The sequence below is a fragment of the Labeo rohita genome, chromosome 19 (genome assembly GCF_022985175.1).
Source record: "Labeo rohita strain BAU-BD-2019 chromosome 19, IGBB_LRoh.1.0, whole genome shotgun sequence".
Lineage (NCBI taxonomy): Eukaryota > Metazoa > Chordata > Actinopteri > Cypriniformes > Cyprinidae > Labeo > Labeo rohita.
Window position 1 is genome coordinate 28,531,803 of NC_066887.1, and position 15,055 is coordinate 28,546,857.

The following is a 15,055-nucleotide window of genomic DNA, read 5'->3' on the forward strand; positions in this document are numbered from 1 at the left end:
TTATTCTCAGCTCAGACAGCATGCCCGATTGCTCATGGAAAGCCCACGGACCGCCTGATGCATATTGCACACAGAAATAAAGTGCTGGAAGGGAGTCTGTTGTGATTGGCTAGCTGCTGTTGGCAGGTTTTGGGAGTCAGGATTGCAGAGGTTTTTTATCAGCATACCAGGTAGCAGGTTTTGCCGCAGATGTTATTATTGGTTCTTCGAAACATAAAAGGTTATTAAGGTAGTTGTTTGAATAAGCTACTACAGTGCTTTAAGCCATGTGACGGTACTAGGGATAGCAAAACTATTTCGATGTTATCGTGATCATATAAAAACGATAGGTCTTCCGGGCAAAAAGTATAGTTTTTAAAGTACATTTAAACTTCTTATTCTAATATAAAAGTCCTTAAGGTTGTGTTTTGTGCCATTATGCATTGGCACAGTATCTGTCAAACTAAAACTGAAAGCACAATATGGCTTAATCCATTCATCTAGTCTGTTTTCTTTGTGTTTCAAAGCAAAGCGCACAGATTGTTGAGTCGACCAGTTCGTGATCGGGTGTTTTCCGTGCCTCAGAACATCTCAGTTCAGTGAATTAATACGGTGAACTCGTTTATTGCATGTGCGGAGTTTAGCGTGCGTTTAGGAGTGCAGCGGTCACCAGTTATGCTTTATTTCCATGGCAGATGATTACAACATTTCACTAGATTTGTGGAGATGCGTTTTTGGAAGCCTGTTTTCACTGAAGCTGGAGTTTTCCTTCAAAATAAAAGCTCTGCTGCAATTTTCGTCAAAATAAAAGCTTAAAAGTGCGGTATGAATTGCTAGCTGACAGCTAGCGGTTTAAATGGGTAATTTTACCGCAGTCCAAATTCAAAATATCTCTTTTAAGTGTAGAAATTAGGAATGTGAATGTGATTTCCCTACTGTAGTTTAAGCAAAAATAATATACTATGAAATATTAATTTTCATTTATTTTGTAGTGCAGTTGTTTTACACTGTCATTGTTGTTTTTCTATTAATATATTAATTGTTGTTGCTATTATTATATTCTAATTTTGTTTGGCTTTCTAAAACACCAGCATAGGTGTAATTTAGACTGAGTCAGTATATCACAAATAAAAAGAGGGTTGAGTCCCCTTTAATGTTCATGTACAAGTCAATTCACTGACTTTTTTCTGACTTAAGTGTTCTTAGTTAAGAGCATGGGTTGGAGCTCCTAATTTTGAACTCTCAAAGTGCATTAGATAGAATAATTAAATAATAAGATAGAATTATTAGATAGAATTAATAGAATTCATTAGATAGAATAATTAAGTAATAATCGTTACATCCCTAGACAGTAGGGGCAGCCTGGTTAGGGAGTCGGGCTTGTAACCGAAAGGTTGCGGGTTCGAGTCCAAGATCCACCAGGGATTGAGGGTGGGGGGAGTGAATAACCAGCGCTCTGTCCACCCCCAATACCATGACTGAGGTGAGTCCCTTGAGCAAGGCACCAAACCCCCAACTGCTCCCTGGGCGCTGAAGCGATAGCAATATGGCTGCCCACTGCTCCGGGTGTGTGTTCACGGTGTGTGTGTGTGTTTGTTTACTACTCACTACTGTGTGTGTCCACTTGGATGGGTTAAATGCAGAGCACAAATTCTGAGTATGGGTCACCATACTTGGCCACAAGTCACGTCCTTTCCCTTTCCTTTTTTTTTTTTTTTTTTTTTTTTTTTTTAATTAACTTTAAAATGTACAAAATTGTAATTTTTTTTTTTTTTTTTCGCAATAAATATTGTATTGTGGATTTCATATTATTAGCGATATTATCGTATTGTGAGGTTTTTATATCGTTACGTCCCTAGACAGTAGTAATCATTAAAAAAAAAAAAAAAAAAAAAAGTAAAATATAATGTAAATTTTAATAAATCTTAATTTTTATAATTTTAGAATTAAATAATAATTTAAAAAAATTAAAATAAAATTGTGCTTTTATGGGTGCAAAAATATAATTAATGCCTTGTCCCCGTAATATAATGGTAGGGGAAACATAAATCAGTGAACTGCTATTAATATGCAGGGCATTGAAATCCCATTTGAATGCACGCTCGCTTTTTACTTTCACTTTTGAGATTCACGATCACACGTACCCTGTGTTTACTACGGAGCGCCAGTACTTACCACCAGTGTTGGGGAAAGTTACTTTTAAAAGTAATGCATTACAATATTGCGTTACTCCCTAAAAAAGTAACTAATTACGTTACTTAGTTACTTTTTATGGAAAGTATTGTGTTACTTTTTAAATCTGGGCAGGGCTTGCTTCTTGTTTTTAATATAAAAAGTTCCACATTTAGCAAATGTAAAAACCCTTTCCTACCAAAAATTGAAATGAATAAGCCTCAGGCTGAAGCAAAAATAAATTCACGTATGTACAGAAGAATGCAGGAAAAGAAACACTCTTCAGCAATAAAAAAAAAATAAAATAAAGCACAAATGTTAACTTACAGTAATTTTTGCTCATTAGTATGGTTGAACAGGATCATCGAAGGTCAACAACAAAAATATTGGTTGCAGGTTTACATCAGTTTCATTTTGAGGAATACATGAATCTACAGTAACATCATGTTTACACAGTGTTTTTAATGCCTCTGCATTTACTCCTGATTTCTCTCAACATGGGGACAGGAGACTTGTCAGTCAGTAAATAGGAAAACAAAGTAACTGGCGTTACTTATTTGAAAAAGTAACTCAGATGTTTTCTTGTAAATTAAAAAGTAATGAGTTACTTAACTAGTTACTTGAAAAAAAGTAATCTGATTACATAACTTGCGTTACTGTAATGCTAAACACTGCTTACCACACATTTTACAAGATTAGATGTTTGTCAGTGTTGCTCAGGTTCTGCAAATCATTAGTTTATGCAGTAAGTGACATTTATGTACTGTATTGTAACAGGCTACCATTACCCAAGCGGCTAACCGTGTCCCTTAAGGTGGCTCCAAAGAATGCATTATTCATTTTCCATGCCTTTCTGATTATGGATACACTATTTGGTGCATCCCTAAATGGCACCACTGTTAATGCCTTAAGAAAAAAAAAGCATTGACATAGCAGTTACTCGTCAACATCAGGCAGTTTTGGTGAGAGCGAGGAAATGCAGTAAAGGGAGTAAAGATGATGAAGTGGCTGCACTGTGACGGTATCTAGGGACTGAGCACTGTGTGTGTGTGTGTGTGTGTGTGTGAGGTGAATTCCCACTGCTGTCATATTGTAGGTATAGATGGTCTGCTGAACCTCCCTAACTTTCAAAAACCTGCAGTGAAGGTTTTTTTTTTTGTTTTTGTTTTTTTTTTCCACTTAATCAAGAGCTTAAAAACGGCAGAGACAAGAAACGCTAAATGCCATCCTGGCAGGATGTAAACATGCCGATGCTTGTCATGACGGCGCAGCCACTGAAGGCGTTTCTCAGCGTGGATTACACTTAATATCCAGGGAGTTTTGACCCACTTATGGGGAAGATCAATGGTACGACATTTGGGTTAAGCCTACACTTACATCCATTGCCACCTGGAAGCTTTCAGTAGCTGTGGGCGTTTTTAGTGTATATTGTCAATTTACCAGTTTACACAAGTGTTCTAGCATAGGAACCACAGGTGGAGTTCAACAAACATCTGACCAGAATGTGGCACAATACTTATTTTCTTTGTTTTGAAAAGCACATCTAGATTTTACAGCTGTAACAATTTCATCATATTTAGTTTAAGAGTTGAATTTCTGTATAAAACTTCAGAAAATAGCTAATGAAGTAGCTATTTCTTTTTTTACTGCTTCGTTCAGCTCAAATCATGTGGATGAGATGTATTTTTCATGCTGGTCGAGCTAAGGATGTTCTAACATAAAGGATCAAAAAACAATTGGCTCTTTAAAGGGCTTAATATAACGTAAATGATATCTCTTACTAAAATACATAGCAGAAAACTCATGAAAGATTTATGTTATTTAAAAAATCCACATTGTTGCACCATTATGATGTGAAATGCTTGTGTTTGGTGAGCTACTGGTGCTACCTGTTGCTATTTTTACCCGCAACACAATTCAGAATAGATAAGACAAAATAAAATACTGTTAAGATGCCCACAGCTACTGAAAGAGCTTCCAGGTGGCAGTGGATGTAAGTGTAGGCTTAAACCAAATGTCGTACCATTGATCTCCCATAAGGAGTCAAAACTCCCTGGATATTAAGTGTAATCCATGCTGAGAAACGCCTTCAGTTATTGTGCCGTCATGACAAGCATCAGCATGTTTGCATCCTGCCAGGATGGCATTTAGCGTTTCTTGTCTCTGCCGTTTGTAAGCTCTTTTAGTAGCTGTGGTCGACTAAAAGCCTCAAAGGCATAGGGGCTAAAGTGGAGAGAACAAAGACGCAGGTCTTTAGGAAGTTTTATTCGTCCACAGGCATCTTCCCATTCTTTTCTCCTCTTATTATTGCAAGGAAAAGCAGTGAAGACTTGCATTGCTTCTCTTGTTGCCCTTTGACTGAAAATTAAAACAAAAAGCTGCACAATGTGGCGTTGTATCTGTATTTTATTTTCTGAGTTGTGTTGTGGTTCAAAATATGTATGTAACAATGTGGATTTTTTTAAATAACAGAACTGTTTCATGGGTTTTTAAGCCATACAAGTCTTAATACCCGTGGTTCCCTTTAAATGTAAATGCAGGGCTGAAGCTGCCCAGTTGAGTTACGTTACTTCCCATTCATCTTTATACATCTTTTCACTTTACAAAACAAGTTTATCTTTTGTAAATTTGTCTGTCTGTATGTAAGCACGAGAACCGTTTTACACACCAAATGCAATTACTGCAAAAGACTCTTTCTTTCCTCCCATCCTTTTCACTTCTTCTTTAATATGGTTTGTTTGAGAAAATTTTGGCAGGCTGAAGACTCTGGACGATTCCAGAGCACCCAGAGCTAATTACAGTAATTCTTTATAGGCCCACACGCACCCATGCATACATTCACAGCCTTATATTCCATTTGACAGCATTGTCAGTCATTTTAATCATATTTAGCCCTGCAGAGGCTGCTGTAAACACATTCATTCTCAAGTACATAAAAAATATTATTCTTCAACTTGAATGAGTCAGTCTAAAATGACATTCAGAATGAAATGAAATGAAATTGGTTTGTTTAGTGTGGCTCTGCTTGAATAAATGTTGGGTCAGAGACATCATAAGTGGGAGGAGATGAACCACTCATAAAAATGAATGGGAGAATCTGTAAAAATGTAAGCCTTGTCTTTCAGTTGAAAGAGTTGCCTTTTTCATAGTTTATTTACTCTGGAATGTGCATAAGCAATGCGTTTACCCTCCTGGAAACCAGTTTTTAAGATCAAATTAATGTTTTTGAAACTGTTTTGGCCTTTTTGCTGTTTGGTTTTTACTTAAAGAAACTTTCAGTCTTTTTTTATGACAGCAAAATGAGTTCATGCAAATGTTGTGTTGTGAGCTGATGTACAAACTGACCGTCCACACTCATTTTTCATTCTTTCACTGTCTTCTAAACTTCTTGAATAGGTTTTTAGAGCCAAACATCAGTCTAAATGCTCTTAGACAAAAAGCACCACAGTGCTAAGACATGAAAAACGAGCTGAAACTTTTAAGCGATTGACTAAAGGTTTAGACACCCTGAGTGGAACAAACAAAGTAAATGAGGGGAAATTGATGGAATAGAACACTGGCAGCACACTTTTTAATGGACTATTTATTTTAAGGGTTTTTCTCAAGCCTTAGCTTGTTCCTTAAATTTATAATGATAAATCTGAATTTTGCAGCATGCTTTTGCACATCTCCTTTAACTAGATGTCATTGCTAAACTAGAGGTGATATAAGGAGAAAAGCCACATGAGAAATCATTAAGACAAAGCCCTAATAAGGCGATTGACTCTTTTAATTGAAAAGCGACTGTAGGAAAGAAAGTTCCACCTTTCAATTAAAAGAGTCATTGACCTTATTGACATCGCCATTGGGTGGTCTTTACAAAAGTCCTCTAAGGCGTGCATTAACTGAACCAACAAATACGTTTAGCATGATTTTGAGCTAAAGGTGCAAATTTACTTATTATTTAAAGATTTTAGTAGTGATTGACATGTTATTGGGATGTAAGCTTGGTTAATATAGTACATATATGGGTCATTGACGTGACATGGAATTTTTACTGTCCCACAAGATATAAATGAATATAATTAGTATTGTTGTTATTTAAAATGCAGTAAATTGTTAAACATTTCTTGGACCTGTTGTTATAAAATCTGCAAGGGTTTTTTTTTTTCTTTTTGAGCCAAATCTCAAAATTGTCCTATGGTGTGACTGTCTCAAGCATGATTCAATAAATTACAACTTTTATAAGTTAAAAAGAAAAGCATAAAAAACAAGCGTCCGTTTTAGTAAATGGCAATCATTTTTTTCATCCATATATTTCTGAAAGCATAGGAACTTGATACATTTTGTCTCTGAAAACCGTGTCCTCTCGTGTGACACCATATCCTGATTTTAAATTGGCCAATTCCGGAGAAAACTTTAATTAGTTGAAGGACCCCGTTCATGGTTGTGCTACTGAAGCCCCCTGTGAAGCCCATGACATGTGCACATTTTTGTCTCAGAATTTTCAAATATTTCACTTTGTTGGAACCACTAGAAAAGTGTTACTTTTTTGTCCTTTGGTGTAACACGACTAAATAATATTTTTTAATTAAAAACTGCATGTTAAACTACATAATCATGGGAAATTCTGCAAATGTGTCTTGCTAACTGCTAATGACAGGTTAGCTCATAATAGCAAGGTCATTAATTGACACACAAAGCTGAAACGTCCTTTGGTGTGACAGATAATGTCCACCGGTGTGACGCCAGTACTTTCACACCACAGGACAAAGATGTCACACCAGAGGATGAGGTCTCTTTAAGAAGCATTTTAAATAATTAAATAAGATTTGTTTAACTCCTTTTTATTCATTTTTGATCATTTTCTTTGTTTTCTTAAATGTAATAATTAAACAGTTTTCTGATGTTTTTGAAGAAAACGTGTACTGTTATAAAGTGTCATGAAAATAAGTATAAAATGTGGTACTTTGTTTTTGAAACAAGAAATTTGTGGAGGACATGGAAATATAGACAGAAATTTAACAAGGATCCACCAGAAAGGAGAAGATCCTAAGACAGCAATGTAAAAAGTAAATAGAATCAAAATGATGCCTTAAAAAGAGTAGCCATATAGTTTTAAAAAAATGCATTCACATCTTAATGAATGTAGTTTGAATATCAATCATATTTAGCTGTGCTGCACATGCAGCAGGGGGGCTAGAAGAGTTTCAGTAACATACTGGTTGACTAAGAGACTGAATTATCAAAACATGTTGATATTGTTGGTATCAAAATTAAACTTTCTTCTTCCATTGACATGTTCAAAATTAAGTAGAAAAACAATTTTTGTTCTTTGTGTGACGAAATGTCCTGTGGTGTGACGTAATGTCCTATGGTGTGACACATAAAAGAACAAAATATTTTAATTTCAAAATATCTTTAAAAAAAAAACAGTTGAGTATTGAAATAGGGGAGATATACATATCACTCATCCAACAAGTCATGGGGAAAAAAATGATGTTAATTATAATTTCATATTGAATAAATAACACTATAAGAAAATATATGTCTAACAATAAAGATAAATCTATCTCATGCTATTTATATATTATTAGGAGGTTATTTTTCTTATTTTTTTTTTTTCTATGTCACATCATAGGACAACTTTTATGGTACAGTTCGGTAAAAAAGAAGTTAAGTTGTTGAAGTTATTGACCTTTTATATTTTCTCAAAGATCAGACTTCACACTACATAAATATATATATTACTTCTTCAAAAATCGTCTTTTACAAAATAAGCATTTTTTACTGCCTATTTGTAAACTACCCATGTGGGATGTGATGAGAGCTATACTTTGTCTAGAAAATAGCTGCACAAGTGTTTATTTATTAATTTACTAAGTAATTTGCATATTTATTTGTTTATTTACATATTTACTTGTTCATTTAATTACTTATTAACATATTTATGTATTATTTACTTAATTACTTGTTTATTTACTTATTTTATTTCATTTTTATTTAGAAAATCAGGGATGTGAAGGCTTCAATCTGAGAATGCATTTTCAAACTAGTGAATATGCAAATTAATAATTGATTATAATTACTATAATAATACCCTGTGTTTTAAATTTATTTATTTAACATCCACTTTTCTCCACAGGTACAATCAAAAAGTACTTGTTCATAACAACATTTGTGAGCGTTTTCTGAGAGTAAATTGTCCCTGCATTTACATTTGTGTCCTCTGCATGTCTTTAAAGGGATAGTTCACCCAAAAATGAAATCTTTGTCATTAATTGCTCACCCTCATGTGAATGCGCAACAAAGACTAACAGGGAAGAAAAGAAATTGTTGAATAAAGTCATTATTTTTGTTTTCTTCTCACACAATAAGTATTCTCGTAGCTTCATAATATTACGGTTGACCCATTGATATCACATGGACCATTTTAATGTCCTTATTACATGAAAGTAGCGTAGCTCTCTATGTAAGATCAGAAAGCTCCCAGATTTTCTCAAAAATGGGTGAGTAATTAATGACAGAGTTGTAATTTTTGGGTGAACTGTCACATTAAAAGGTTTTATATTTATGCATTAGAATTGTGACAAAAAGTCATGGTGCATCAAAGAATTTAACAAAAAAACAATTAAGATAAATTGTTGTCAATGCAATTATTTAAACCCCTAATAAACATTTATTGATTCTGTGGTTTTTTTATTTATTCATTTATTTATTTTTGTCTCTGTTCAGGTCAGCTCATCTGTCCAGTGAAGACCTGTCCACCAGCGTGTCCCTGCAGTTGTTTAATGGAGAGACGCAGCAGCTGACCATCACCCTGGAGAATATCGGCACAGAGACGCTGAACACACTGGAGCTGACATCCAAAACCCTCAGCACTAAAGGTACACGCAACACACAGTCTAAACGCCGTCCCGCTCTTTATCGAGCGGTAAATGCCGCAGCGTTTTTGATACGATGCGCGTCCTGTAATGGGACGGAGGTTCAAAGGCTGCGCTGATTGTTGCGAGTTCGTAATAGAGTCTGTGCATTAGTCTGATCACTCGAGCCCATCTGAGATTTCCCCGTGACTCCACTGTTTTGATGTGCTCTCTCTTTGAATAAAGATGTCTGCTTTTACGCACCTCTGTCTCTGCGTCTTTGAGGATGGAAAATAAGACTGTGCAGTGCTCTTAGTGGTATTCCACACACATGCGAACATGAAAAGCGTTGTCTTTGGACTATGTGTGTGTGTGAGCGTGTGTTTCCTCTAATCCCAGACTGCTTTCAGCATTGGTGACTGAGCAGGTGGCCTCTACAGGCACGGACACACACACACCATCTTTCCTTTGAAGTTGTTGTGGAGATGTCCTTTGACTGAACCGTGTGTGTGGATGTACTTAGCTGTGCTTTAGTGAGGGATTTGTCCCCAGAAAGAGCTAAATTTGACAAAATCTCACTATAGGGACATTTGTGAATGTCCTTAGTTGGAAACATGCAATGTTCCAAGAATTATTAAAGGGATAGTACACCCAAAAATGACAATTCTGTCATTGATTACTCACTTTCATGTCGTTCCAAACCTGTAAGACCTTTGTTCATCTTCAAAACACAAATTAAGATATTTTTGATGACATCTGAGAGCTTTCTGACCCTGCATGGACAGGAACGCAACTGATACGTTCAAGGCCCAGAAAGGTAGTAAGGACATCATTAAAATAATCCATGTGACAGTGGTTCAACCATGATTTTATAAAGCTATGAGAATACTTTTTGTGTGCAAAGAAAATAAAATAAGACTCAGATTCCATCAAAAATATCTTAAAAGAGAAGTCCACTTCCAGAACAAAAATTTACAGATAATTTACTCACCCCCTTGTCATTCATGATGTTCATGTCTTCCTTTCTTCAGTCAGTAAGAAATTATGTTTCTTGAGGAAAACATTTCCTCAAGTTTAACAAGTTTAACCTTCCAAAATTCATCTTGCATGCAGACAAAGGGCTGTAAACAATCCCAGCCGAGGAAGAAGGGTCTTACCTACCGAAACGATCGGTCATTTTAGAAACAAATTGACAGTTTCTATACTTTATAATCTCAAATGCTTGTCTTGTCTTGTCTCTGCAATGCACAGGCATACTCTGTATAATCTGGGTCAATACAGTTAGGGTAATTCGAAAAACTCCTGTCTCATTTTCTTCTTCAACGTCAAAATCGTCCTACATCGCTGTTTTACCATTTTTTTTGTAAAGGGTGTTTGATCTTCTTTGCATGTTCACTTTCTAAACACTGGATCGGTACTTCTGCAGCGGTGTAAGACGATTTAAGAACTTAAGAAAGAAAGACACAAACATATTGGATGACAAGGGGGTGAGTAAATTATCTGTAAATTTTTGTTCTGGAAGTGAACTTCTCCTTTAATTTGCGTTTAGAAGATGAACAAAGTTTTTAAGGGGTTAGGAATGACATGAGGATGAGTAATTAATAACAGAGTTTTCATTAAGAAGAAAAGGAGTAGTTCACTTCCAGAACAAAAATGTACAGATAATGTACTCACCCCCTTGTCATCCAAGATGTTCATGTCTTTCTTTCTTTAGTCGTAAAGAAATTATGTGTTTTGAGGAAAACATTTTAGGATTTCTCTCCATATTGTCGACTTCTATGGTGCCCATGAGTTTGAACTTCCAAAATGCAGCTTAAATGCAGTTTCAAAGGGCTCTAAACACTCCCAGATGAAGAAGAAGGGTCTTATCTAGCAAAAAGATCATTCATTTTCTAAAAAACAAAAATAAATGTATACTTTTTAACCTCAAATGCTCATCTTGTCTAGCTCTGTGTGAACTCTGTGTAATCCGGGTCAATAAAGTTAGGGTAGGTCTCAAAACTCCCATCTCATTTTCTTCTCCAACTTCAAAATTGTCCTACATCGCTGTTTTACCTTGTTTTGTCAAGGCCTTCTTTGTCTTTTGACCTTCTTTGCACATTGACTTTGTAAACACTGGGTTGGTACTTCTGCAGCGATGTAGGATGATTTTGAATTTGGAGGAGAAATTGAGATGGGAGTTTCTCGACATACCCTAACTGAAAGAACACGTGCGCATGGCCAAGCTAGACAAAATAAGCATTTGAGGGTAAAAAGGTTTTTTTTTTTTTTTTTTTTTTTTGTTTAAATGACCGATTGTTTCACTAGATAAGACCCTTCTTTCTCGGCTGGCAGAGACACTCTAGAGTTTAATAGTTAAAGTTTGAGGTTTGCTCAAATCACTGACCTAAAATATGAGCAATAGTAATAGTGATGCTTGACGTAGTAGACGCCACTAATAAATAAATGAAACCACCCACATTTATTGCAAAGTGGAAGATATACATCTGAGGGAGAATGTTCAAAAATGTGTTATTTATGAAATGAATGATTTTGTATTTTACTGTTATGTTTTATGTAAGAAGGCTTGTTAAGCTTGAGCGGTTCTGTCTGATGGGACATGATATCTGAAATAAGAAAATAACCGTTGTCTCATCCGACATCCACATTAAGAGAAAAAAGCTCAGAATTATTTTCCAGATGTAGTAAATGATTGCATTGTCATGTTCCTGTTTTATTCTTGCCCACTTTCAGATGTTTTTAATTGCTTAAATCAGATGTATTTGTTCACACCTGGCGAAGCTTCTGTAAAAAGCACCAGTGTGGTTTGCAATCAGTCAAGAAATTGGATTTGAACTGCATTTTGTTGCTTATTAATGCTGAAAGATATGGATTAGATGCATCCCTATAGAGGTATACTCGCTCAATTGAATATTTCATGGCATGATTTTTCAAAACATCCTGAGGGTGAGTTCACACACACATTTGTTTGTATATCGTCTCTCTCTTCTGAAAGTTGAAATGCCCAAGAGTAGAGAGATAGAGAGAGAGAGAGAGAGAGAGAGACAGTGAGATGATCTCCTGAAGGCTGCAGTAGAACTATAAATATCATGTCTAGTTTCCTACTAACTGTTGACATGGCCAAAGGAAAAGAAACCAGGAGAGAGAAAGAAAATCCATGAATCGTGTCCCATTTGGATCTGGAAATGTCAAAGCACTTGCCGTCTCTGCTGCATAAACCAGGATTTCCAGACCCTAACTAGCTCACCTGTCTGTTTCACATCTTGGGTTTTATAACTAAACATTTCTAAATTTTAAAAATACGTATTACTTAAAATACTTAAAATATTATTTTATATTATAAATAAGGCACTTTATATTTATTTTTTTATATTTAAAAGTACATTTAATATTGAAATACATTGATAAAATAGATTATTTTATCCTGTATTTGTGTGTGTTACGTATATTTATGCTAATTACTGTATCTTTTCAATGGCTTAACAACATCTTTAGGGGCCCAAAAGCTCATTTCAGTCAAAATTAAAGGGAAGCGATAGAGAGATGGAGAAGAACAAGTGGATGTAGACAGGAAATAAGAAGCTAGGAGCTGCTGGGGTTTAATTGAAGAAGATATTTCTGATCACGACGGCCATGATTGAATTCTCATAAGGTCACTTCAGCCCTACATGCACTTACAGTAGTCTTTATATTTCTTTCTATTCTATCTCTTTTTTTTCCTCTCGTATTGCCAGAGTAAATTGTCCCCGTGGCAAATGACCCTCATGTGGAAATCAAAGTGATTCTTTATTGCGGCATGAAGCTAATGATGTTTTCTTCCTTGATGAGCCTACAGGTCTGGACCTGTGGGCTCATCAGCAGCCACCAAACACAAGTCTCAAACATCCACAATTACAATGTCCTGTCTGCTTTTTGGAGTCATTACAGAACAACACTCCGAAAAGCTCTTCAGTGGGCAGCGCATAAAGACTTTTAGGGTGTTTTTACGATGGTGTGATATATATGTTTTTGTGTTTGGTTTTGACACTCCCTTGGTCAGAAAAAGTCTTTTACCTGCAGTACAGAGTCATTCAGATGCCGGTGCTAAACTTGACGCAGTTTGTGAATAAAATGTCCAAATGATTCAGACAGAATCATGAACTGAGTTAGACTGAACTGCTAATTGTTCAGACTGAACCATGAACTGTTTCTGACTAGATCTCAAACCGATTCAGACTTATTTGTTCTGAATCACACACTAATTCAGGGTAAATCATAAACTGATTCGGACGGATACACAAACAACTTTTCGACTGAATCACAAAATGATTAAATTAATCAACACCAAATTAATTTGCAAAGTAATTCAGATCTATATGGTTGCATGTTAGACAGATTTATTGGAAAGAACAGTCTCAAAATAATTATTAATTTGCAAATCAGACCTCAGTTTTGATTCTAAATAGCAGTTTTATAGAGTGAGAAACCACTCCAAGTGATTCAGTGCATGGGTAAACTTTACTAACGATTCAGATTCAGTCATGAACTGATGTATACTGATTTAACCATAATCCAATTCTGACTGAATCATGTACTGATTCAGTGTGAATTGCCATCTGATTCGGAATATGGACCCGATTTGGGCTAAATCACAAGCTCATTCAGTGCATGGGTGAACTGTCCAAATAATTCATATTTAGCCATGAACTGATTTGAACTGCCAACAGAATTAACTTGAATCCAATTCTGACTGAGTCACAAACCAATTCAGTGTGAATTGCGATCTGATTCTGAATCTTGAACCGATTCAGGCTGAATAACAAAGTGACAACAAAACTCATTCGGCTGGAATGGCAATCAGTTTCAGACTGAACCACAAAACGATTAGGGCTGAACCACAAACTAATTTGCATTAATTTGGTCTTAGTCACAAATTCAGTGCAAAGTCAACCCATTCAGTGCATGGGTGTACTGTCCAAATGATTCAGATTCAGCCATGAACTGATTTGAACTGCCAACAGAATTAACTTGAATCCAATTCTGACTCGTTTCACATAATGATTCAGTCTGAATCATGATATGATTCAGAATCTTAAACGGATTCGGGATGAATAACAAGGCAATTCAGGCTGAATCTTGACTGTATTTGGACTGAATCACAAACCGAATCAGGCCGAATCACAAACCAGATTGGATCACAAACTGATTGCACTGAATCATTAATGATTCAGAATGAACAACAAACTGAGTTGGCTGGAATCGCAATTAGTTTCAGGCTGAACCACAAACTAATTCACATTAATTTGGTCTGTGTCACAAACAGATTCGAAGTAAACTACAAATTAATTCAGACCTATTTGAGTACACATTTAACACATTTATTGAAAAGAACAATCTCAAAAGAATTATTCATTCTTATTATTCATTCAGTTTTACGGAGTGAGAAACCTCTCCAAATGATTCAGTGCATGGATAAACTGTCCAAATGATTCAGATTCAGCCATGAACTGATTTAAACTGCCAAGAGTTTCAGAATGAACTTGAATCCAATTCTGACTAAATTTTTGAACTGATTCAGTCTGAAACATGAACCCATTTGGAGTGAATCACAAACCATTTCGGGGGTAAATCACAAGCCCGATTCAGGCCGAATCACGAACCAGACTGGACCACAAACTGATTGGACTGAATCATGAATGATTCAGAATGAACAACAGACTCATTCGGCTGGAATCATTTCAGACTGAACCACAAAACAATTAGGGCTGAACGACAATCTAATTCACCTTGATTTTGGTCTGAGTCACGAACGGATTCGAAGTGAATCGCAAACTCTTTCAAACCTATTTTCTTACTTATCTGACAAATTAATTGAAAAGAATCACAATTATCAGACTGAACCACAAAATGATTAGGGCTGAACAACAAACAAATGCAAAATCACAAACCAATTCAGACCTATTTGTTTACTCATCTGACAAATTCGCTGAAAAGAACTGACTTAAAAGAAATCAGACCTTGCTAGTTCAGTTTCTAAACAGCCGACAGAAAATACCACACACCAGATCTGATTTCTGAAGTAT

General features: G+C 35.7%; 1 protein-coding gene across 2 annotated transcripts in view; it reads left to right on the top strand.

The window, feature by feature from the left end:
* trappc9 (trafficking protein particle complex subunit 9) overlaps positions 1–15,055 on the top strand; it is a 275,482-nt gene that overhangs the window by 87,824 nt on the left and 172,603 nt on the right. For both annotated transcript variants that reach the window (XM_051136711.1, XM_051136712.1), the window contains one exon: positions 8,866–9,017. In XM_051136711.1, coding sequence (XP_050992668.1) covers positions 8,866–9,017 — 152 coding nt within the window. The remainder of the gene's footprint in view (positions 1–8,865; positions 9,018–15,055) is intronic.